Raw genomic sequence first — 24107 nt, forward strand, 5'->3', positions numbered from 1 at the left:
CTTGGGGGCAGGGGCGGAGGCCAGAAGGGGCCCGACATCCCACAGAGCACAAGACGAGGGGCCGGCACCTTGGTGCAGCAAGTTAAGCACCTGCAATGCTGGCATCCCCTATGGGCACTGGCTCTAGTCTCGGCTGCTCCACTTCCAATCCAGCTCCCTGCTAATGCACCTGGAAAGGCAGTGGAGGATAACCCAAGCGTTTGGGCCCCTGCACCCACGTGGGAGTCCTGGATGGAGTTCCAAGCTCCTGGCTTCGGGCTGGCCAAGTCCTGGCCATTGCAGCTATTTGGGGAATGAACCAGTGATGGAAGACCTCTCTGTCTCTAATTCCGTTTTAAATAAACAAAATGAATCTTAAAACAACAAAAAACACAAGACAAAAAACATCCTCCAGCCCAAAACATCAGTTAGTGCTGAGGCTGAGAAATCGCAGTAATACTGGCGAGAAGTCGAAAGACCTGTTCGTAAGAACCACTCAGGCCCAGCCCACACCAGCCACCGGTGGCCGTGGCAACCGAAGACAGCTATGCTGTGCACACTGTGCAGCTCACCAAACATTTGCTCCTCTCCCTTCCTTTGCCTCCTGCCAGCCCCTGATAAGCCCCGGCACGCAGGGAACAGCAGGCTGCATTCTCAAAGCGCACACACTTCCAAATTCCTAGCAGCCACGCGCGGCAGCCAAGTCAACAACTTCTCCGGCCAGAGTGGTGGCTGACGGCACAAAGGTAACCTGAGGACACGTCCAGACTGCCCTGGGTACACGGCCACTCTGCAAACATGGCTCCTTCCCGGGAGCCGGCCTGGCCATGCTCTGCGGACAGAGGCTCAGGGCGCAGTGCTGTGTCGTCCCTGGGTCCCTCACAGCTGCCCTGCCAAGTGGAGCTTGGAGGAAAGTAGGTTCTAGAGTAAAGGCTGGAGCTGACCTGGTGAGGACTGGGTGGGCCGTCCCGTGGCTCCCAGGGCATCCGGCCCACCCAGGAGAAGGCCACCACTTACCTCTTTTAAGGCAGTCATGATTTTGGATCTCAGGATGGCCAGGGCACACAGTAGGGCTATGAGCCAGAACGTGAGCAGGATCCCTGAGGACTGAACCCCCTTCCTTCTCTCGAGCTGTATTAAGAAGGTAGCGAGCAGCTGGAAGAGACGGGCGTAGACACACAGCTGTTAGAAGAAGGCAGGTCCTCAAGACCCCCATGGCCCCAGGGTCCTGGGAGCACGGGAGGCTGGGGAAAGGACAGAACTTGGCTCAGGGGTGTAAGAGCTGCCCGCGGGCAGCCCAGCTCCCGTGCCAGCTTGGCCCCTGTGCCAATCACAGGACCTGAGCCTCCACTGTGCCACGTGTGCTGTGTGGCCTTGGGCCAGCTCCTCCACCTCTCTGACCCATGACATGGGGGATGAGCGCATGGGTAAGAAACAAGGATGGTGCCTAGCGCAGACACTGTGTGGTACGTGAAGGCTCATGGGCCCCCCCAGCCCAGTCCCCCATTGCTGGCACATCCCCTGCCTCCCCCAGAGGCTCCAGAGCACAACTGGTCCTCCTTCCCACACGTTCCCTTCCACCTTTCATCACCACCCCTCCCTTGGACAAATAAACGGCTCTCGGTGCTCAGAAGGTGCCGCCTCCCACTTCCTCCCCCCTTGTTTAATAACACTTAAGAACTTGTCCAGCTCCTCAGGGAGGCTCAGAGCTCAGACACTGGGACAGCCCTGAATCCACAGCGCCCTGTGACCACGGAGCTAAGAGCATAACTGCCAGGTCCCTGGGGGCTGTGTGACCCTTGCTCATGTGCCTTTCTTTCCTCGCCTGTGAGATGGGGACAGGGCTGTCCCGAGAAGCAGATGAACTGCTGGAGCTACCAACATTCAGAACCTGGCCAGGCGCATGGTGAGCACTCGCCCCATGTCAGCCATCACCGCCTGGAGGGGCCCACTCTACCAGGGAGCCCTCCTGCTCAGTCCTACCCCACAGCCCAGAAGCTTCCACACAGCTAACAGACATGCCTTAGGCACACGGCAAGTGTGGTTGGAGACGGCGCCTGCCGTTCAGCCTCGGAGGTAGGGAGGGCAACAAGGCACGGTGGGGACCAGGGAAAAGTGGACAGCCCATGCCCTGGCTGATGGCTGCCCTGAAAAACTGTGTCCAGCACCGCCAGATCTCAGGGTTTCCAAGAGAAGTCAGGTTTTCCCGGGAGATCCTCTCCTTTCTAAATGCCAGCTACTCCTGTGGGTCTCCTTGGTGCCTGGCAGGTGGCCGAGGGGCCCTACTCACCATGGTGATGCCCAGGAGGGTTGGGCTGATCAGCAACACCGGGGCCAGCAGCGTGCCCCGACTTCTTTCCCAGAAAGAATAGAAGAGGTCTCCCCAGCAGGTGATCCACAGCAAGAACCCCAAGGCCTGCAGGGAAGCAGACGAGGTCTCAGAGGGGCAGGGAGGAGCCGTCCTCGGGGAAGTGGCTGCACCTCGGAGCTGTGTGCCACAGCTCTCCTGGAACAAGCCAAGGCCCAGGGAGGGTGAGGAGGCACCTGGGCATTCATTCGCCTGGCTGCAGGCAGCGAGCCACGCCCACAGGCCGGCTGGCTGCTGCAAACCCAAGAGCTCCAGCCGCAGCCCCTGTGTGCTGAGGCCCCCACACGACCACTCCTCATCCAGCCACGCTCACGCCGCTGGTGCTCAGGAAGACGCCGGGGACACCACAGCGACCAGAGTCCCCACCTTCCTGGAGCTGACATTCTAGCAGCAAGAAATACGCTGAAAACTACCTAAGACCACGTCAGAGAGCAGACAGGACTCTCCGGGCGAGAGAGGGGTAGGGGAGGCCTCTCTGAGCAGGCGACGCTGGAGGGAGGAACAACTGAGGCAAAGGGAATGGGAAGTGCAAAGGCCCTGGGACAGACGGAAACACGCTCAGAGGGCTTGTCACTGCTGGGCAATCAGCGACAGGTGTGGGCGGACAGCCTGGAGCTGACAACGCTGGGCTGTGGGAGGACCTCTGGAAGCTCCCGGAGAGTTTTTGAGCAAAGCAAGGGGAACACCCCATCTGCATCTTAAAGATGACACTGCTGCCCAAGAAATGTACCGAGAGCTTCCCTGGGTCTGAGAGGAAGACATTACACAGATAGTAAGAGAGAGGACATTTCTTTTAAAAAACCAAAAAGCAGCTTCGGGTTCACGGAACAACTAAGGGGAAGGTACTAGGGCTCCCGTCTGCCCGGCCCCTACCTAGGTCTCTCCCTGCCAGCTTCGGGCAGCATGGGCAATGACTACGCACTGCCGCGTGGCCATCACCAGGCAAGGGCGCACGCGTGAGGACACGGGCTGTCCCCGTAGGGTCTTCCCTGCACTCCACCTTGTCAGTTCCCATCCCCCACCCTGTCCTCAGCTGTTGCAGTGCCCAGAGCGTGGCCTCTTCCACGGTGGCATCAGTGGGAGCCACGGGGACAGCCTGGAGCCTGCTCTGATGGGCTTCTTTGACTTGGTGACGCATTTTTTAAATTTTTATTTATTTATTTATTTGACAGGCAGAGTGGACAGTGAGAGAGAGAGACAGAGAGAAAGGTCTTCCTTTTGCCGTTGGTTCACCCTCCAATGGCCGCTGTGGCCGGTGCACTGCGCTGATCCGAAGCCAGGGGCCAGGTGCTTCTCCTGGTCTCCCATGCGGGTGCAGAGCCCAAGCACTTGGGCCATCCTCCACTGCACTCCTGGGCCACAGCAGAGAGCTGGACAGGAAGAGGAGCGACCAGGACAGAATCCGGCGCCCCGAATGGGACTAGAACCTGATGTGCCGGCGCCGCAGGCAGAGGATTAGCCTAGTGAGCTGCAGCGCCGGCCGGTGACGCATGTTTAAAGGTCCCCGTGGCCCTGCGGCACTCGGCCACTCTGTGCCTTCTGGCACTGCACAGTCTCGGCTTACACCTCTGCCCAGGATGGCGACCACATCACCGGCACAGGCATGCTGGGACTGGACACACACGCTGGGAGGCCGTCCCTGTGCTCTGGATTTGGGCCATTCCCCTTGGGGTGCACTGGGATCTCAGGCGGCTTCCATCTGCCTGGTAGATAACGTCTTAAGATAGGCTTGAACTGTAGTAGGAACCAGGCAGGTTTGGGCAGGCCTATGAGAGGCGAAGGGCTTCGGCACAACCACCGGAGTCTCCATGCTTAACCCAGGGTGCAAGGAAATGAGTCCCAGATGACAACGGCTTCAAAAAGAACCAACAGGGGCCGGCACTATGGCGCAGCGGGTTAACACCCTGGCCTGAAGCGCCAGCATCCCATATGGGCACCAGTTCTAGTCTTGGCTGCTCCTCTTCCGATCCAGCTCTCTGCTGTGGTCTGGGAAAGCAGCAGAAGATGGCCCAAGTCCTTGGGCCCCTGCACCCATGTGGGAAACCTAGAAGAAGCTTCTGGCTCCTGGCTTCAGATCGGTGCAGCTCCGGCCATTGCGGCCATCTGAGGAGTAAACCAGTGGATGGAAGACCTCTCTCTGTCTCTACCTCTTTCTGTAACTCTGTCTTTCAAATAAAAACAAACAAACAAACAAAAAAAAACTTAAAAAAAAAAGAGAACCAACAGGGGCCGGCACTGTGGCGCAGCAGGTAAAGCCACTGCCTGCAGTGCCAGCATCCTATATGGGTGCTGGTTCAAGTCCTGGCTGCTCCATTTCCAATCCAGCTCTCTGCTATGGTCTGGGAAAGCAGTGGAGGATGGCCCAGTTCTTGGGCCTCTGCACCCACATGGGAGACCCAGAAGAAGCTCCTGGCTCCTGGCTCTGGATCGCCCAGCTCCGGCTGTCGTGGCTATTTGGGGAGTGAACCAACAGACACGAAAGGCTTCTCTCATTCTCTCTCTCCCTCTGTTACTATGCCTCTCAAATAAATAAATGAATCTTTTTAAAGAAAAGAGAGCAGAAGAACAGAGATAATCAGGATTGCCTGGACATTCAGGTTGACTCCATGCGACCTGTGAAAGAGTTAGTGACAGGGGTTGCTCTTGAGTCAAACACTGCAAGCCTTATTTGTAAGTTGAATTTAAAGCCTGCAGAAGGGGCCGGCACTGCGGCGCAGTGGGTTAAGCCGCTGCCTGCAGCACCAGCGTCCCATTTGCACTTGGGCGGGAGTCCTGGCTGCTCCACTCCTGATCCAGCTCCCTGCTGGTGCACCTGAGAAAGCAGCAGAAGATGGCCCAAGAGTGTGGGCACCTGAACACACATGGGAGATCCGGAGGAAGCTCCTGGCTCCTGGCTTTGGATCGGCTCAGCTCTGACCACTGCAGCCATTTGTGGGGTAAACCAGCAGATGGGAGACCTCCCACCCTCTCCATCTGTCTGTAACTCTACCTCTCAAATACATACATACATACATACATACATACATACAAGACACCTGCATCCCTCAGCAGAGTGCCCGGGGCTCCAGCAGCTCCTGACTCGGGAGGCACAGGTAGTGAGTGGCAGGAGTGATGGGCTGCCCACCCCCCCACACCCACACAGGAGACCTGGACCGAGTTCCCAGTTCCCAGCCTTGGCCACCGAGGGCATCTGTGGGGTGAACCAGGGGACGGCAGCTCACTCTGCCTGTCTCTCAGATAAAAACATAAAACAAATGAAAAGGAAGACCTTTTCAATAGTCTCTCGATAGTCTCTCCAGAAACAGCCTACCATCCCCATTGCATAACTGGGGTAACCAAGGCTGGGGAGGTTAGAGCATCTGCTTGGGGGTCGCGCAGTGGCCAGAGGCAGGTGCGGGGCTCGAGTCCAGGCTCCGCCCACCGCACTCTCCGCCTGTCTCCAAGGAGAGGGAACTTAGGGCCACGCCCAGCTCCCCAGCAAGCCCCACCCTGACCCCCTCCCCCCATCCTGGAGACTTACAGTTTTGGCTTTGTTGAGATGCGTCATCTGAATATAGCCCCGGTCATGTCGGGAGAGGTGGAGGAAGTAGAAGGGGAAACAGGCCCAGAGGTAGAAACAAGGCACCCACACGAGGACCGTGTTCTGAAAGCACTTGGTGAAGTCGGGGTTGCTGGTGTACCACGTGACATTCCAGTCCTGCAGGCACAAACACAGGAGATCCCGCCCCATGAGCGCCGCTCGGGAGGAGCAGGAGAGCTCTGCGGAGCGCTGGCCAGACACCCAGAGAAACAAGTCCTGGGGGACAGAGGGACCCAACCAAAGGCCCAGAGCCCGTGGCACAAAAGACAGGACCCCATTTAAAGGAAGCCTGAGGAATGTTCTCTTGCAAACCAAAGGTGTCCTTTAGCTGCATGTGGCCTCCTACCTTCCTAGCTGTCACTCAAGGACTCACCTTGTTCCCTACCATCATCATCATCACCACCACTGTGGATAACACCTGTGGGCCAGGTCCTAGACGTGTTGCAGCAGACGGAGGCGCAAGTGCGTGGGTCCCTGCTACCGACATTGGAGACCAGGATGGAGTTTCTGGCTCCCATCTTCCATCTGGGCCAGACCCAGCTGTCGGGGGCATTTGGGGAGTGAACTAGTAGATGCAAGATCTCTCTCTCTCTCTGGGCATTTAGGGAGTGAATCCGTGCATGGAAGATCTCCGCCCCCCACCCCACCCCGACCCGTCCCCCGGCACCAACCGCCTCTGACAACCTGCCTTTTTTTTTTCTTTTTTTTAAAGAGTTATTTGTTTTGTTTGACAGTCACAGTTACAGAGAGGAGGAGAGGCAGAAAGAAAGAGAGAGAGAGAGAGAAAGGTCTTCCATTCACTGGTTCTTTCCCCAATTGGTTGCAACAGCTGGAGCTGTGCTGATCTGAAGCCAGGAGCTCCTTCCAGGTCTCCCACGTGGGTACAGGAGCCCAAGGGCTTGGGCCATCTTCTACTGCTTTCCCAGGCCATAGCAGAGAGCTGAATCGGAAGTGGAGCAGCTGGGACATGAACCAGTGCCCATATGGGATGCCAGCACTGCAGACAGTGGCTTTACCCGCTACGCCACAGCACTGGCCCCTCAAGCATTCTTAAAAAAAAAAAAAAAACTGGATTAGCTGCCAACAGTTAAAAACATGTCATAAAAACTGGATTTTTTGGCTTTTCTTTGAAACCTGGAAAGTGGGGGTTAGCGTCATGGCCCAGCAGGTTGAGCTGCCGCCTGCAACTCTGGCATCCAATACCGGAGCACCAGTTCCAGTCCTGGCTACTCTGCCTCTGACCCAGCTCCCTGCTGATATACCTGGGAGGCAGAGGAGGACGTCCCTGTTAGCTGGGCCCCTGCACCCACGTGGGAGATCTGGAAGAAGCTCCTAGCTTCGGATTGGCCCAAGTCCAGCCGTTGTGGCCATTTAGGAAATGAACCAGCAGATGGAAGATCTCTGCTTCTCCCTCTAACTCTGCCTTTCCAGTAAATAAATCTTTAAAAGCAAAGAAGCAAAGAGATGACACAAGTGATCCAAGTACGTGTGCCACGCATTCCAAAAATGTGAACACATGGACCACCAGTGAACCTGAAAACAGTTAAGATCAGCACAGATTTTTTTTTTTTTAATAAAATAGTCTGACTTCTAAAAACAAGAAAGAGAAGTGAGAATTTGGCATAGCAGTTAAAATGCCAGCATCCCATGAATGTCTGGATGTAACACCTGCCCCTTGGGGTGGCGCTGTGGCACAGAGGGTTAACGCCCCGGCCTGAGGCGGTAGCATCCCATATGGGTGCCAGTTCGAGACCTGGCTGCTCCACTTCTGATCCAGCTCTCTGCTATGGCCTGGGGGAGCAGCGGAGGATGGCCCAAGCGCTTGGGCCCCTGCACCCATGTGGAAGACCTGGAGGAAGCTCATGGATCCTGGCTTCTGATTGGCGCAGCTCCGGCCGTTGCAGCCAGTTGGGGAGTGAACCAGTGGGTGGAAGACCTCTCTCTCTCTGCCTCTCCTCTCTCTGTGTGTAACTCTGACTTTAAAATACATAAATAAATCTTCAAAAAAAAAAAAAAAAAAACCTGCCCCTGGCTCCTAACTGCATTCCCCTGCTCAGGCAGAGCTGGGGGGCAGCAGGTGACGGCTCAAGTACTTGGGTCCCTGCCACCCATATGGGACACCTGGATCCTGGATGCACATCCCAGCTGTGGGCTACAGGCTCAGGCATTTGGGGAGTGAACCAGTAGAAGGGAGTACTCACTCGCTAAGCTGTCTCTCGAATAAACTGATTTTAAAAACTTTTTAGAGAGGTAAGGAGAGGGAAGCAGGTCCCTGAACTACTTTGTTAGAGCAGAGATGGCCACGCGAGGCCCTCGAAATCATCTGGTCTGGCCCTGCCAAGGCAACCGCAGGGGGCACTCGAAATCCAAATACGTCTCTACCAGGCTAATTTTTAAGCTGATAATTTTGTGTGGCCTGCAAATGATGTTATAAATAACCAAATGGCCCTTGGGAGAAGAAAGGTTCCCCAGTACAACCATTCTGCGACACAAAGCTATTTCTCCAGAATCACTGATGAATAAGCGTTGGAAAGCCAACACACACACACACACACTCAGCTCAGAAGTACTCAGACACAAAGAAACCCCAAAAGGACCAAGTTCACGCCTTCTGGAGGACCGCCCTGTAAATAAGGACTCCATCAAAGACCGAGCCTCCGAGCGGGTTTCACACCACTGGTAATCCTGAAGGTGATGCTTGAGAGAGGATTAAACCGTGGGTGGTTATTAAGGGCTAAAGAGTTTCTGAGCCGATGCCAGAAAAAGCTCATTCCAAAGGAATTTGCCCTTCTCGAGAGAAAACAGTTCTGGGGCTCACTGCACGCGGTCACAGACACGGGAACGGCTCGTATGGCAGACGCCCCAGTTACTCCCTTGTCTGGACCTTTGCCACAGCGTCCCAATACTTCTTCTTCCACCCTCTCAGGTCCCACTGAGTACAAAGCCAGAGTAACTCACACCCACACACAGATCTGTCTGCCCATCCGTCCATCCACTTGTCCTGCACTCACCTGCCTACCCACGAGCCCACCCATTCATCCACCTATGTAGCCTCCTGCCCATCCACAAACCCATTCACCCATCCACGTGTCTATGTATCCGCGGGCCCACCCATGCACTCATCTGTCTACCTGTCTATCCACCTATCTACCTACACATTTATCTATGTCTCTTTTTTCTCTGTTATTTTTTTAATAGACAACACATATATATGCTGAAACTTTTCAAACTACACAGAAAGGTATATAGTGATAAGTCTCCCACCCACTCATAGGCAAGCTACCACTGCTAATGTCTTACACACAGGAACTCACATTCAAACAAACAAAAGGTCCTCAAGCTCAAGACAAATGCATATTATGAAGAAAAAAACTGGATGGGCCAGCACAGCGCGGCAAGACATGTCGTCGGAGTTCCTGGTTCCAGTCCCAGCTGCCCTACTTCCTGCTAATCCACCTGGGAAGGTAGTGGATGATGGCCCAAGGGCTTCAGTCCCTGCCACACACATGGGGGAGGGAAAACAGAGTTCCTGGCTCCTGGCTTCAGCCTGGCCCAGCCCTTTCTGTTGCAGCCATTTGGGAAATGAACTAGCAGATGGAAGTGTTCTCTCTCTCTCTCTCTCATGCTTTGTCTTTCAGATAAAAATAAACCTCTTAAAAAATGTATAGATCTCAAAAACTTTTTGCATCAAAGTAAGCTTATCTTTTCATTCCATTTTCTGCAACCCATTTGAAAGACCCTGTTTTGCTTCCCCAAAAGGCACCACAACCTACGCTAGGTTCTGTAGCTTGCTTCATTCAGTGGCATTGGAAACCGATCTTTATCAGTAGCACACACCTTCCTCATTCTCGGTTCTCATGGACCACGGAGCAGAAGGGGCAAGCCTTCCCACCCCACTTCCTAGCCCTCACCCCGATCCTGTCCTCTCCCCAGGCAACAACCATTACTGGCTTCTTGGGCACCGTTCCAGAAAACAGTCTGTGCGCAGGTAACCAAAACAAACACGGAGTGGAAGGCAGCTTCATCTGTAGCTTACCTTTTTGTCTGCATAACACTTTAAATTATACAAAACGGTTTCCTCATTCTTGTAACCCACCATACAGATGCATCTGACTTAATCGGTCCCCTGCTGCCTTGGCATCTGGGTTGTTCTCGCAAACAAGGCGGCACTGGGTAAATAACCTGGGGAGGTGCCTCGTTTCACACACAAGCCCGCCTGTGTGTAAGAACACTTGCTACAAGGGAGCCTGCTGGGGCACGAAGCACACGCACTTTGGATTTAGATAAATGCTCTGTCCTGGTGGTACCAGTAGCTTACACTCCACGTAGCCAGAGCCAAGCACCACCCTCTACGTATGACACGCTTACATCTGCCCGTCTGACAGAAGAAAATGCCTCGCTGTGGAGTACAAGATCTCTCTGTGTGTTTAAGAGCAGTCTGCTTCTCCCGCTGCGAAGAAAACGCGTGGACTTGGATACACACATCAACAAATGAGATAGACCTGACTGTGCCTCTCCCGGTGGGGGGTGGGGGTGGGGACAACTTGCAGTAGCTCCCTACTACCTTTTAGGACCCGATCCTTGTCTCGGCCCCTGAGGCTTCCATGACTCTGTCCATTCCTCCACGTGCCGGCTCGGGCACGTCCTCAAAGGTGCGTGGTTTAGCGAGCCTGTGTTGGACAGTGTTCCCGGCGCAGGAGACAGGAGAGCCATGGTCCCCACACACAGGGCAGTGAAAGGGACAGTTCTTCGGTCAGCTCGGGCTAGACCCTCACTCTGTGATGTCTTTCTGCTTGAACACCTCCAAACCCAACCGAGATGCTCCCCTTCTCTTAAGAAGCTGTCCTGCTCCCTGCCCACACCTGGGCAGTGACGTTCCTACTCACCTGTCACCAGCTCTGACCTCAGACCTCAGCGCTGGAGTCACCTTTGTCTCCGATCCTCCTCACCCAACAGGTGCCTGGGGGTTACTAAGCCCACCTCGGATCTAAAACCACGCCTGCTGAGCGCGCGCCTCCCACATCCACTGCTGACTCCACCTTCCCGCCATCCTGCAGGTGCAGACACCGGGAAGGCGACAGTCGCTGGGATCCCACCACCTGCAACTCCGCTGTGCTCCTGGCTCCCCGCGTTGGCCCCAGGCTGCCGCACACACTGAGGGAGTGAACCGGAGGATGGGCATTTTGTCTCTCTCTCAAATTAAAAAGAAAACAAAACTACACCTTCCCTTCCTGGCACCGTCTCCTTCTTTGGTTTGGCCTTGGTTTTGTTTTATACAAAGCACCCCGTCACAGAAGAGCTTAGCTGTGACCCCGTGCCTCCTGGACGGGTGGATGTGGATTCAGATTCTGCCCCCCCCCCCCCAGTGAACCTCAGCAGCTCCTTAACCCCTGCCCCAGCACGCCAGCCCCCCACCCTTTGCAGAGGGGTTCTGGTAAGGATGAGGTGGGATTGCAACAGATCAAGGAGGGCTGTTAGGAGCAGAGCCCTGGAAGCCAGCTCCCGAGGATGGCCGGGGGCGACCCGGGAAGCAGAGGCCAGGAACGCCCCGCAAGGCCGGGTGTTTCCTCTGCAGCCGGCACACCCAAGGGCTTCCAACTTCCTGCTCCAAGCCAGATGGCGGCCCTGGGACGGAGGGAGGGAGGAGGAAGGGCAGATGTGAAAAGGGGAAGTCTGATTCTGCACGTGAACTTTCACTGCCACCCCTGGCCACAGCGGCCGCGGTCACAGGGGCCCCAGCACCACCCTCACTGGCTGGGCCCCTGGTGTGTCCTTTACCCAAAGAAACAATGACCTCAACCCCAAGAGGCACCGAGGGGGGACTCTCATCCCCTGTTAGGGGACAAAAATGCGGGGCTGGTTGCAAAGGGAGAGGCAGAGAGGCCTCTGCTTCAAGAACGCTGCTCACGCGTCGCTCCCAGCTGCAGGCACCGTGGGCAGGAACCCAGGGAGCCCTGAGGATCAGGCCAGCCCGACTGCCCACCTCTGCTTCTGCTCAGGGGGCGCAGTGGGTTAAGGTCCTGGCCTGAAGTGCTGGTATCCCATGTGGAAGCCGGCTCGAGACCCGGCTGCTCCACTTCTGATCCAGCTCTCTGCTATGGCCTGAGAAAGCAGTAGAAGATGGCCCAAGTCCTTGGGCCCCTGCACCCATATGGGAGACCCAGAAGAAGCTCCTGGCTCCTGGCTTCCAATCGGTGCAGTTCCAGCCATTGCGGCCAATTGGGGAGTGAACCAGCGGATGGAAGACCCCTCCCTCTCTCTCTCCTTCCCTTCCTTCCTCCCTCTCTCTCTATGCCTCTCTTCTGTATAACTCTTTCAAATAAATAAATAAATCTTTAAAAATTTTAAAAAGATATAACAAAAAGTCAGAAACAAATCAAAACACTAACTTACATGGCAGCTTTGAGAATGAAGCTGACGTGGCAAAAAGAGCAGATGAAGGAAAGTGGGGATGGGCGTCACTGCAGGCTGCCGGATGGAGCTGCACCTGCAGCCCAGACTCCTACTGCGCCTCTCCCGTAAGCTCACCTGACTGTTCACACAGCTCCGACGTGAATTAGCTCTCACCAGACCAAGCACCCTAGCAATCCCAGTTCTGACCCACTAGATGAGGATACGCTGGAGAACTCAGAATCAGATGTCCCAGCCCCAGGACGTCCCTGACCCTCTCCGAGGCTCACCTGAGTGCTGTCCTCAGGACCCCCAGACCCCGCACTGGCTGCTCCTGAATCCCCAACTTTCTTCCGCTCTGCCCTTTCCTGTGCTCCCCCCCGCCCCCAGCCCCGAGTTTCTGTCCCCAAGCCCATTCCTGACAGCTCTCACTCCCCTCTCCACACGGGGACTTCAAAGCATGCATGGGATGTGAAATTAAAAGTATTAGTTTACTTTGCTACAAAAAAATTTTGAAAGCCACAGGGAAATGCCTGTTATGGAAAAAAAAAAACATTTTTTTGCATCAAAATAAATCTATACGTTTAATTCCATTTTTCCATGCAGTCTCTGAGCCACTTTCATAGGCAGGAGCTGCATGACATTATGCAAATTACAGAACCTGGAACCAAGGCTGGCCTCTCCCTCCTAAAACCCTGCGATCACACGCACGCAGAGCCTGGCCGGTGTTGGGCGCACACTCACGCTCGGGAGAGGGCTCCCCGCCTCACACTTCACGTCCCGGCTTCCCTGCTTCCAATCCAGCCTCCTGCTGAGACCCCTAGGAGGCAGCAGGCCCCTGAAATCAACGGGAGACCCACATGGAGCCCCGGGCTCCTGGGGTCAGCCAGCCCTCGCTGTTGCGGGCATTTCAGGGGTGAGCTGGAAGATGAGTATCTCCCTCTCTCCTTCTCTCCATCACTCTGCCTTTCTAAAGTAGGTAAGAATAAATTAAAAAAAAAAAAAAAAAGGCTATTGGCAGTAACCTCAACTCTCTTAGAATTAAAACAAATAAGGTCTGTATTGATCTATGGCTAACATAATCGGGGTCCACTGTGACCGAGAACCCAGTCCCTGGCATTAGCTACATGCCTGCATTTTACAGGAACTAACTCACGGAGGAGTCTTCATACCCACTTAGAAGATAAGAAAAGGAAGGCGAAGAGAAGTCTCACAGCCGGCTGAGGCTGGGGTGCCAACCCCGGAGGGCTGACTGCTGGGGGCCCCCACTCCCTTGTGGGTTCCTAGTCATAGGTAACTCACAAATCTCACCCACGAGAACTCTGGGTCGGGGCTAGTAGAAGAGCTGAAGATACTGCCAAGTTCACAATCTACCATGCACCTGCATTAATTTCCTATTGTGGGCTTAAACCAACACAGCAGAGCTCTGGGGTCAGAGCCCCAAAACGGTCCCTCTGGGTGACAACCAAGGCATGGGCGGGGCAGCATCCCTCGCAGACACCCCACAGGAGACTCCGCCTTCCTGTGCAGTGTCAAGTTCCCAAGGCTGCCCACCATCCTGGGCTCACGGCCCCTTCCTCCATCTTCAGAGCCAGTGGCACCAGGCTGACTTCCCACACGGCCCTCTCTGGTTCTCGCTCTTCTTCCTCCTCCTACTCAGAAGGGCTCTCCGGATTACAGACCTGCCCCGGATACCCCCGATCACCGCCCACGCTGGGCCGGTGACCAGCAACCTGCCTTCCCTCTTTGGCCTTAACTCCTCTTTGCCGTAGACCAAAACACGGTCAGAGCAGCCAGGGGTGGATCGGGGACCCAGCTGAGCCACCATTCTGTCTACTAAGTGCTGTAGGTTTATTCCAGCCCATTCCTGATGCCACTCTTTGGACCTCCCAGGAGCACCACCGTGGTTCTCTCCTAGTGGGTCACCCTCAGAAGGTACTGCCACCACAGCCCTGCTGAACACAGGCAGGAAGTGGCACCCCGACCCCCTCTCAGCTCAGCTGCACTTGTCCAAGTACCAGGTCTCCCCTCTGGTTTTCCCTACCCCCCACCACTCCATCTGCAAGACACAGCATCCAAGGGGGGGACGCTTGGCCAGGGCTGGGGGCATGAGGGAAGCGGACCTGTGCGGGACCAGCAGGCCAACTGAAGGACGCGAGGGAAAGCTAAAGAGAGGACAGAGCAGACGACAGGGGTCAGTGATCATGACCTTGAACTGCTGCTCAGTCACGCAGGCCTGGGGCGAGAGCACGCCAGCAGCAAAACGTAGCCACGTGTTCCACTGGGGTTTGAACATCCACCCTTCCGAGCATCCATCGCTCGGTGGACAGCCAGGTCCGGGAGACCACTGCGCACCAAGATCTTTGGGAAGTCAGGTAGTGTCTCCACCCTTGCACAGGCTCACCCTTTTGCACCACAGATACCACCAGGAGATGATCTGCAGTTAAGGCCAACGGCCTGCGGAGGAACTAAGGGGCAGAGGTGCAGCTGGCTTGATACTGGGCAGGCAGAAAAGGCCTCCGGGCCAGGGCGACCTCTGAGCAGAGATGGGAAAGAAATGAACACGGGCCTCCTCCTGCCTGCCTTGTCCTGGCTGCCGCAGGCATTTGGGGAGAGCACTAGCGGATGGAAGCTCTCTCCCTCCCTCTCTTTCTCACTCTGCCTTTCAAACAAATAATGCTTTTTTAAAAACAGAAAAGCTCAGAGTGAAGTCCATTCAGGTCACTGGCGGCGTGTGACAGACGTGGTCCTAAGTGCCTGGCATCACAGTTCCCCCCACAGACAACTCCAGGACCGAGGAACTATACTTAAGTCCCTTTCACAGACACAAAAACTGAAGCTCATCCCATACTCTGCTAGCAGCAGGCTCAGGAATCGGAATCCGAGTGCTGACTGCCACAAAGAACTTGAAACGTCTTGGCCGGCGCCGTGGCTTAACAGGCTAATCCTCCGCCTTGCGGCGCTGGCACACCGGGTTCTAGTCCCGGTTGGGGCGCCGGATTCTGTCCCGGTTGCCCCTCTTCCAGGCCAGCTCTCTGCTGAGGCCTGGGAGTGCAGTGGAGGATGGCTCAAGTCCTTGGGCCCTGCACCCGCATGGGAGACCAGGAGAAGCACCTGGCTCCTGGCTTCCGATCAGCGTGGTACGCCGGCAGCAGCGGCCATTGGAGGGTGAACCAACGGCAAAGGAAGACCTTTCTCTCTGTCTCTCTCACTGTCCACTCTGCCTGTCAAAAAAATAAAATAAAATAAAAAAGAACTTGAAACGTCTGCGTACTTTCACTCCTCTGCGTGTACCACTACCCGCATTTACAGGGTTGTCCCCCTCAGCACACGCAGGGGGCTGCTTCCAGGAGCCCGCAGATACCAAAACCCACAGCTATCAAGCCCCTGAGATGGCAGTGTTCTCACAGAACCTAAGTGCATCTTCCCGTAGACTTGAAAGCAACGCTAGATTATTCACAATAACCTAACACACCGTAAACGCTATGCAAGTAGTTGTTACACTGTATTGCTCAGGGAACAATGACAAGTGAAAAAAAAAGTCAGTCCCTGCTCAATGCAGATGCAATTAAAAAAAAAAAAAAAAAAGGGATTCATTTATCTGAAAGACAGGGAGAGATCTTCCACGCACTGGTCCACTCCCCAAATGCCTGTAACAGTCAGGGCTGGCCCAGGCCAAATCCAGGAACCAGGAATGCCATTTGGTCTCCCACCGGGGGGGGGGGGCAGGGACCCACGGACTCGCGCCAGCATCAGCCACCTTCCCAGGTGCATGAGTGGGAAGGGGGGTGGGGAGCAGAGGAGCCGGGGCTGGGACCAGGCTCTGGGACACAGGATGCGTGTGTCCAAAGTGGCAGCTTCCCTCGCTGCTCCACAATGCCTCCCTCGCTTTTTTTTTTTTTTTTTTTTTTTTTTTTTGAATCCAGTATTTTTAGTTGGATCACGGGTTCAGAACCTACACACACAGAGGTTCAGCGGTATCTATGTATATACACGTACGTACACACACACACACACAGAGACGTCTAGGCAAGGACCTTTTCTTAGAAGGATTTAACAAAGTAAAAAAGAGAAGCTGGTCTGCAGGAGGCCAGCCAGAAGCCAGGGCCAGCACGGCGACTGTTAGTATTTTGTTTATTGTCTTCTGTCCCGGTTGATTATTTTTCACTCTGCATGCACTACCCCAGAAAGAACAAGAATAACACCAGTTCACACTTTGAGTAAGCAAAGAGCAGCAGGACTCTCAGGCTAGAAGATATCTAAACGCCGAGTGGGAAGCTAGCAGACAGCACATACGTACTGGGTGCCAGGAATAACAGCTGTCAGTGCCACGGCAGGCCCGGCGCCACGCGTCTGCACGCGCGGGTCCACCCGAGCCCTACAAAGTCAGGAGGATCAAAGCACCCTCCTAAGCAGGTGAGGCCGACGAGGCCCAGAGAATTCGCGTCACTTCCCCAGCCTCAAGAACCAGGGAGAGGGGCCGGCGCTGTGGCCGGTGCTGTGGTATAGCAGGTAAAGCCGCTGCCTGCAGTGCCGGCATCCCATAAGGACGCCAGTTCCTGTCCTGGCTGCCCCACTTCTGATCCAGCTCTCTGCTATGGCTTGGGAAAGCACTAGAAGATGGCCCAAGTGCTTGGGCCTCTGCACCCATGTGGGAGACCTGGAAGAAACTCCTGGCCTTCAGATTGGCGCAGCTCCAGCAGTTGTGGCCAATTGGGGAGTGAACTAGCAGATGGAAGACCTTTCTCTGCCTCTCCTCCTCTCTCTGTGTAACTCTGACTTTCAATTAAATAAATAAATAAGAAAGAAGGGAAAGAAGGGAGGGATAGGAGGGAGGGAAAGGAGGGAGGGGGGGAGGAAAGGAGGGGAGGAAGGGAGGGGAATGAAGGAAGGAAGGAAGGGAGGAAGGGAGGAAGGGAAGAAGAGAAAGAAAAGAACCAGAGACAGGGCCGGCGCCGTGGCTTAACAGGCTAATCCTCCGCCTTGCGGCGCCGGCACACCAGGTTCTAGTCCCGGTTGGGACGCCGGATTCTGTCCCGGTTGCCCCTCTTTCCAGGCCAGCTCTGTGCTATGGCCCGGGACTGCAGTGGAGGATGGCCCAAGTGCTTGGGCCCTGCACCCGCATGGGAGACCAGGAGAAGCACCTGGCTCCTGGCTTCGGATCAGCGAGATGCGCCGGCTGCAGCGGCCATTGGAGGGTGAACCAACGGCAAAAAGGAAGACCTTTCTCTCTGTCTCTCTCTCTCTCACTATCCACTCTGCCTGTCAAAAAAATTTTTAAAAAGATAAATTAAAAAAAAAAAAAAAAAAAAGAACCAGAGACAGAGCTGGGATTTGAACCTGTGGGGAGATGGGCATGTGCCTCTAACCCAGGTGTGTGTGGACCTCCAATGGTCTGGCAAGGTTGGCAGCCATAGCACCCAGCCCTAGGCTGCACACGGCAGGTCACCAACTAAACACCCTCAGGCCTTACGGGGTCCAAGTTCATCTGCGCAGAACAAGGAAATAAGGGTCATGGGAATGTTTTACCCTCCACATCTCCTACCACCACCACCATCGCTGCCGCTGGACGTGAGCAGTGCAGGTGGTAAGGGGCACAGGGTCAGCTCTGGGCTCCTGTGTGCACCGCTCCCTGGCCTGGGCCCTTCTACACAGCTGCTCCATCTTGGAACCACTGCCACCTGAGCCATGTGGGGACCCTCCTGCGTGTCGCAGCAGCCACGCGGCACCCCCACCCCCGCCCACCAGGTGCCAGGAACATTCCTCCTCCTCCTCCAAAAATGTCTCCAGATACTGCCAGATGTCCCTGATGGGGCCCAAGTCCATCCGCCTCACCGGCCTTCACGTGTTCAACGGTGAAACAAGACTAACTCTAGAGCACCCAGGAGGGTTAAGGCAGAAGACCCACGTGGCCCCAGTCTCTGCTCCTGGCAACCAAGCGCAGGGCTCCTGTCATTCAGCCGTCCGTTCACTAACCACACAGTGAGTGTTTCCTGGGCACCTACCACGTGCCCGGCCCTGGAGATGTGGGGCTAAATCAGTCCCTGTCTCTGCCTCCCAAGACTCGGAAGCCATTGAAGACGTAAGCTCAAGGGTGACATGTGCCATGAAGGATGGGGGAGGGTGCCGGAAACACAGGCCGGGGGGTGAGGGACATCCGGCCGACACTGACACTGCACAGAGATCTGGGAGGAGCACGTGTAAGGCAGAGGGACAGCACGTGCAAAGGCCCCGGGGCGGTGGAGGAAGTGACAACAGTGGTAACCCAGGACCCACGACGGGGGCTGGAGCAGTCACCTGGGGTCACGGGCAGTCTCAAAGCCATGGTGAGGAGAGGACACTCAACCCTCCACGGCTGGGCTTTCCACACTGGATCTGAGGGCTCGAGCAGTCCACGATCAAAAACAGAAAAACGACCACATCTGTACTAAACACAGACAGCACCTCCTCCTCTTCACCGCGCCATAAACAGCACAGCACTCAGTACCCTGAGTGACCACAGCAGGACGTGCCTAGGTTATAAGCAAATTCCTCGCCTGAGCACCTGCAGTTGTCAGATCCCAAGGGATGACATTAGAGACATCTGTCCTTGGCGCCGTGGGCCTCCTGGGTGAGCTCAGAGCAGGGGCCTGGTGTTGCCTAACTCACACTGAAGTAACCCCGGGAAGGAGCCTCCGGGGTCAGGCCAGGAGATCGGAGCCGGGGAGAGGCTGCGGAAGAAGCACAGGAGAAGCCGTACAAAGGGACCACTGAGGTAGGGCTCACGGTGTGAGCACACTGCCTGTTCCTGGTGAGCCAGGGCCCAGACAGTCCCCCCAGCCAGTCGGCAGGAGCCAAGGCTATGAGTCCCTCCCCTGGGGCATGCACGGTGAGTACCAGGTGCTGCTCAGCTCCCGCGGTCCACGTGTCTCTGCACGGATGCCACTCAGCCAGGATTCTATTTGGAGACGCCAGGTGCAACCCAGGCACGTAGGCGCCAACTCGCAGATGTAACTCCCCAGAACGGAGCTGCACCTGTACCTACATCTGCAAGGTCTGGTGGGGTCTCGCCAATGGAAAACCAGGACAGGGGACAACAATCCTCCCCAGCACACTGGGCTCCGAGACCCCGCGACGCCCAGATTCCACTGGGGCAGGCTGGCTGCTACCCGCAGAGGGTATGGAGCTGGCACAGCCCCCATCCTGCCAGCCACAGTGCAGTCCCAACAGCCAAGCGGGAAGTGACCCGAACATGGGCGGGGCACACGCACGGAGAGGAAACTTTGGAGGTGATGGACACGTTTAAAGCATAGACAGGGCGACAGTTTCACAGATGTGCACCTGTCCACACTCATCAAGCTGCACAGTGACTACACAGTGATGCAGACAGAGGAAGGGGCACCACCAGCGCCGGGGCCAGGGCCCAGTTCCTAACTCCTACACCTGGGCCTCTTCCCGCAAGGTGACCAGGCAGGCTCAGCGTTTCTCATGCTGACGTGGGGCCCTGTGGAACAAACGCAGGTGCGTGCACAATGCAGGCATACCCCTTAGGTCAAACAGGCGGGGAAAGAAGGAACACCCACACGCCAAGGACACCCTGGACACGGAGGAGCCGAGAAGCCCTAGAAAGAGGTCACAACGGTGACTTCTGGGAGAAGGGCCCCAAGGGCAGGACGGCTCCTGGTGGACACTGTGTCTCTTTACACAGGCCAGGAAGAAGGTGGGAGGGAGGGAAGGAGGGAGGGAGGGGAGGGGAGGAGGGGAGGGGAGGGGAGGGGAGGGGAGGGGAGAAAGAGACCCAAGGAATGAAAGGACAGGGACATCAGTCAGAGCAGAGTAGGGGCCCAGGCCAGGCGGGCCTCTGGCTGAATCCAGTTACCACCTCAGCAGCCCATCAGCGGCCACACGGGACCACACCCAGGGCTGACACGGGTGCAAGGCCGGGGAATCTAACTCAGCCAGGAAGAGGCACGCCATGGCACAGGTTGGGCATCCTGACCCCAAACCAGCAGGACACCCCACAAGTTGCAGATTTTGGAGTGTCTCCGGTTTCAGACGCTCAACCAAGAGATTGTACGCAGAAGCGCCAAGAACCAGAAACTTCCCCGATCAGAAGCATTTCTGGTCCCAAGGACTTCGTAGGCCACACTCGGCCTGTCACACGATGGCAGCTCTTCCCAAGCCAGGTACCGGTCTCGGGTGCACGTTTCTGTTTCACTCCTGCATCGTACAACGAAGGAAGGGACCCGCCACGGAGCAGAGCGACAGGTGGTTGGCGAGGGGCAGCCAGAGGCGGGGGCCGCCGGGTCAGGGACACCAACCCTGCGTGCAGCATGGGGCTGACATTTTCCCACCGCAGTCCTGAAAAACACGAGATAAAGATTCAGAGGTCCCTGCTGGGACCCGGTGAGAGGCGCCCGCAAAGGCAGCCGATGCCAGCATCGCGTTGGTGACAGGATATGGCCGACGGTGCTCCTGGCCCTGCCCAGGCGAGAGTCCCACCCAAATCCTCGCACCCAAGACCCACAACAGAGCACCCTGGTGAGACAGGGAGAGGACACTGAGGTCCCCATGCTAACAGGGCTCCGGGCACTGAAGTGACCTCAGAGGCCTGGCCGCCCACTGGCGGTGCCCAGATGTCACAGCGGCCGGCTTGCCCTGCCCTGCCCCACAAGGACCACCAGCCATTCTGTGCTGGGGGTCCCCTCCAGCCACGTCTTGCCTCTTGTCACGTTCTTGAGCTGCCTCAACTCCTCCTGCCCCATCCCAGGGACTTGTGGGGGAGGCGCCAGGCACACGCCTGGCACAGCAGAAACTGGACAGACAGCACCCATCCACCCACAGGGCTGCGGCCTCGGCAGTGAATGGGGACAGAGGCTGTGCCCTCTGACCCCCTAGGGAGAGGAGACAGATGGTAAAAACGGATATGGAGGCACAGAAATAGGTTGGGACGCAGACAGTGCCATGTGTGCTAACAGCAGGTACACAGAGCAGGGGATTTGCATAAAGGATGGAAGGAAGCAGCGGCGTGAGGCAACGGAGACAACAGTGGGTGCGGAGGTCCCAGGGCAGGACTGCACCCGGCGCTTCTGACCGCTAACAGAGAGGCCAGCATGCCCAGGAGCCACAGGGAGGGGGCGGCCGTGTGGGACCCCCGGGCCATTCCAGGAGATTTCACTTCTGCACCGAGTGACACGGAGACCACGGAGTTGATGGGCCCAGACGGGACTTGGGCCTCAGGTCAGTTCTGGGGACATCTGACAACGGTTGGAAACGTTTTCAAGTTCTCACGACAGGTGGGCGGGGGGCTGTGCTACTGGTCCTTTGCAGACACAGAGGCCAGGGAGGCAGCTAAGCAACCACGGATGTATGGGACAGTTACCCCCCCCAACCCCCAAATGGCTGTTGGGCGGAGAGACCCTATTAGCACAGAGCCCCGCCCTGCCAAGTGTGCAGTCCACACTCCCCAAACACACTCCTTTTCAGGCATTGAGCTTTCAGCTCCTCATTATGGGATCCTGGGTGAGCAACACAACCTCAGTTTCCACCTCTGTAAAGTGGGAATACTCAGACTATGCAAATAGGCGTTTCATGAGGCCCGGACCAAAGCACACCTTAGGGACTCAGTAAACAGCACTGCTCTTCACCCCGAGCTCTGTCCCTCCCACAGCCTCCAGCCTCAGACGTGACCCATTCTTCCACTCAGTGAAGGTGGGCCGAGTCCCTCCTGTGTGCCCTGTACCAGGCCGGCAGGCAAGCAGCCACACAGCCCCAGTCCCCAGCAGCAGGCTGTGGGGCTGTCCAGAGCAGGGGGATCTGCACCTGGACATTAAGGTGGCATTAAGGGTCTTGGGATGGGGACACGGGCTGGGTGGGATGAACTACAAGTGTCCCATGGACTCTCCAGGGTATCACCTGGGGAAAGAGGAAGACGGGCAGGTCGGAGGCCACGGAGGGGCTCAAGAAACAGCGCAGCTGGGATAGCAAGGCAATGGCTCCTCCCCAAGAGCTTCCAGAAGGACACCAGCCCAGCGTTCTGGACTTCTGGCCTCCAGGTCCAGAAGAGAACACACGTGTGCTGGCCAAAGCCACTCTGCTCTGTGTTTGCTACAGCAGCCACAGACAACGGATGCAGCAGGCGCTGGAAAGAGCCGGCGGGGAAGCAAGGCTGGCTTCTGGTACTCACAGCTGTTCACGCCCCTGCAGCCTTGCCCAGGCCGAGTCCCAGGCTCGAGGTCAATCTACACCCGACAAGGCCCCTCTATGAGCCCTGGGCTCTGTGCTTCCTGAGTTTTCTGCTGATTTGAAGAAAGGCACAGAGACGGAGACACAAATTGCTCACCTGCTGGTTCACCTCCCCAAATGCCTGCCACAGCCAGCACTGGGCCAGGCCAGGAGCCCAGAATTCAATGTGTGTCTTCTATGTGTGCGGCAGGGACTCACGCACTTGGGCCATCACTGGCTGCTTCCCAGGCTGTGCCTTAGCAGGAGGCAGGAATCAGAAGCGGAGCAGCCAGCACTGGAACCAGGCCCTCCGAGATGGGTGTGCAGGTCCTAAGCAGGGTCCTAACCGCTGCACCAGACACCCCGGGCACTCCCAGCCCTTTCTGAAACACCGTCCACATCCGATGGGGTGGGGTGGGGGGTGCCCCGCAGATGCTGCCCAACGAGGGGAGCCACGGACAAGGGAAACAGGAATTCACTCTAATTACAAAATGTGTGTGTGTGTATGTGGGTGTATGTGTGTGTATGCATGGGTGCCTTCTATGTGTGTATGCGTGTATATATGTATACATATGTACCTTCTATGTGTGTATGCGTGGGTGCCTGCTGTGTGTGGGTGTGTATGTACAGGTGATCACTCTGCCTCCCTCTCCTTCCCCACACACAGCCCATTCCTGAATTTCTTGTGGATCCTTCTCAAATTCTTTGTGCCAATCCCAAAACATATTTTCACCAGTCCCCTTCTTTACACAAGCGGTATCACGCCAAACAAGCCAGCCGACTGTATCTAGATGTCACTTCAAATCTGGAGTGTGGGGACAGGCGTTAGGCATGGCAGTCCCTCTTGGGACACCCATATTCCCTACCAAGGTGCCTCGTGCGAATCCCGGCTGCATTTCCGATCCAGGTTCCTGCTGATGCACGCCCTGGGAGGCAGCAGTGATGGGTTCCTGCCTCCCAGGCGGGAGATCCAGACTGAGTTCTGGGCTCTTGGCTTTGGCCCGGCCCAGCCCCGGATGTCGCGGGCATTTGGGGAGCAAACCAGCAGACAGGAGCTCACATGTGTGCTCACTCGTTTCTGTCTTTCAAACAAGAATTTTTTAACACTTGGACCTCAGAGGCTGTTCCACATCAGTAGACAAAGCACAGCCTCTCTCCCCACTCCCTTGGTGCAAGCAGGAAGGTCCTGCACTCACCCAGCCCCTGGGGACCGGCACCACTTGGGCGGCTGCCAGGATTCTGCTATTCCAAACAATGACACAATGAACTCCCTTAGAAACTGCTTCTTAAGCTAAAGGAAACACAGGCAGAGCCTGACTCACACACGCTAATCTAATCGGGGGCTTGGCTTAAAGACTGCTAAGCTGGAGGGGGCAGGAAACAAGGACACAGCCCTGGCTCAGTCTGATCACCTGCAGAGCCTTAAAAAGAAGGCTCAGTGCCCACCCAGAAAATCCTACGGGAATTTAGTCTCTCACGTGTCACAAAAGGAAGGCGGACCCATTTCCAGGGGTTTACAGCTCTATAAACTTTACTGTGGGGCCAGCGCTGGTGGCGTAGCAGATAAAGCCGCTGGCTGTGCCGCTG

General features: G+C 56.2%; 1 protein-coding gene across 1 annotated transcript in view; it reads right to left on the reverse strand.

Annotated features, from left to right (window-relative positions):
• ABCC1 (ATP binding cassette subfamily C member 1 (ABCC1 blood group)) overlaps positions 1 to 24107 on the reverse strand; it is a 132437-nt gene that overhangs the window by 85249 nt on the left and 23081 nt on the right. The window contains exons 2-4 of the mRNA XM_062179593.1: positions 5868 to 6044; positions 2270 to 2395; positions 997 to 1134 (exon numbers count right to left, since the gene is read on the reverse strand). Coding sequence (XP_062035577.1) covers positions 997 to 1134; positions 2270 to 2395; positions 5868 to 6044 — 441 coding nt within the window. The remainder of the gene's footprint in view (positions 1 to 996; positions 1135 to 2269; positions 2396 to 5867; positions 6045 to 24107) is intronic.

The sequence above is a fragment of the Lepus europaeus genome, chromosome 21 (genome assembly GCF_033115175.1).
Source record: "Lepus europaeus isolate LE1 chromosome 21, mLepTim1.pri, whole genome shotgun sequence".
NCBI classification, from domain to species: domain Eukaryota; kingdom Metazoa; phylum Chordata; class Mammalia; order Lagomorpha; family Leporidae; genus Lepus; species Lepus europaeus.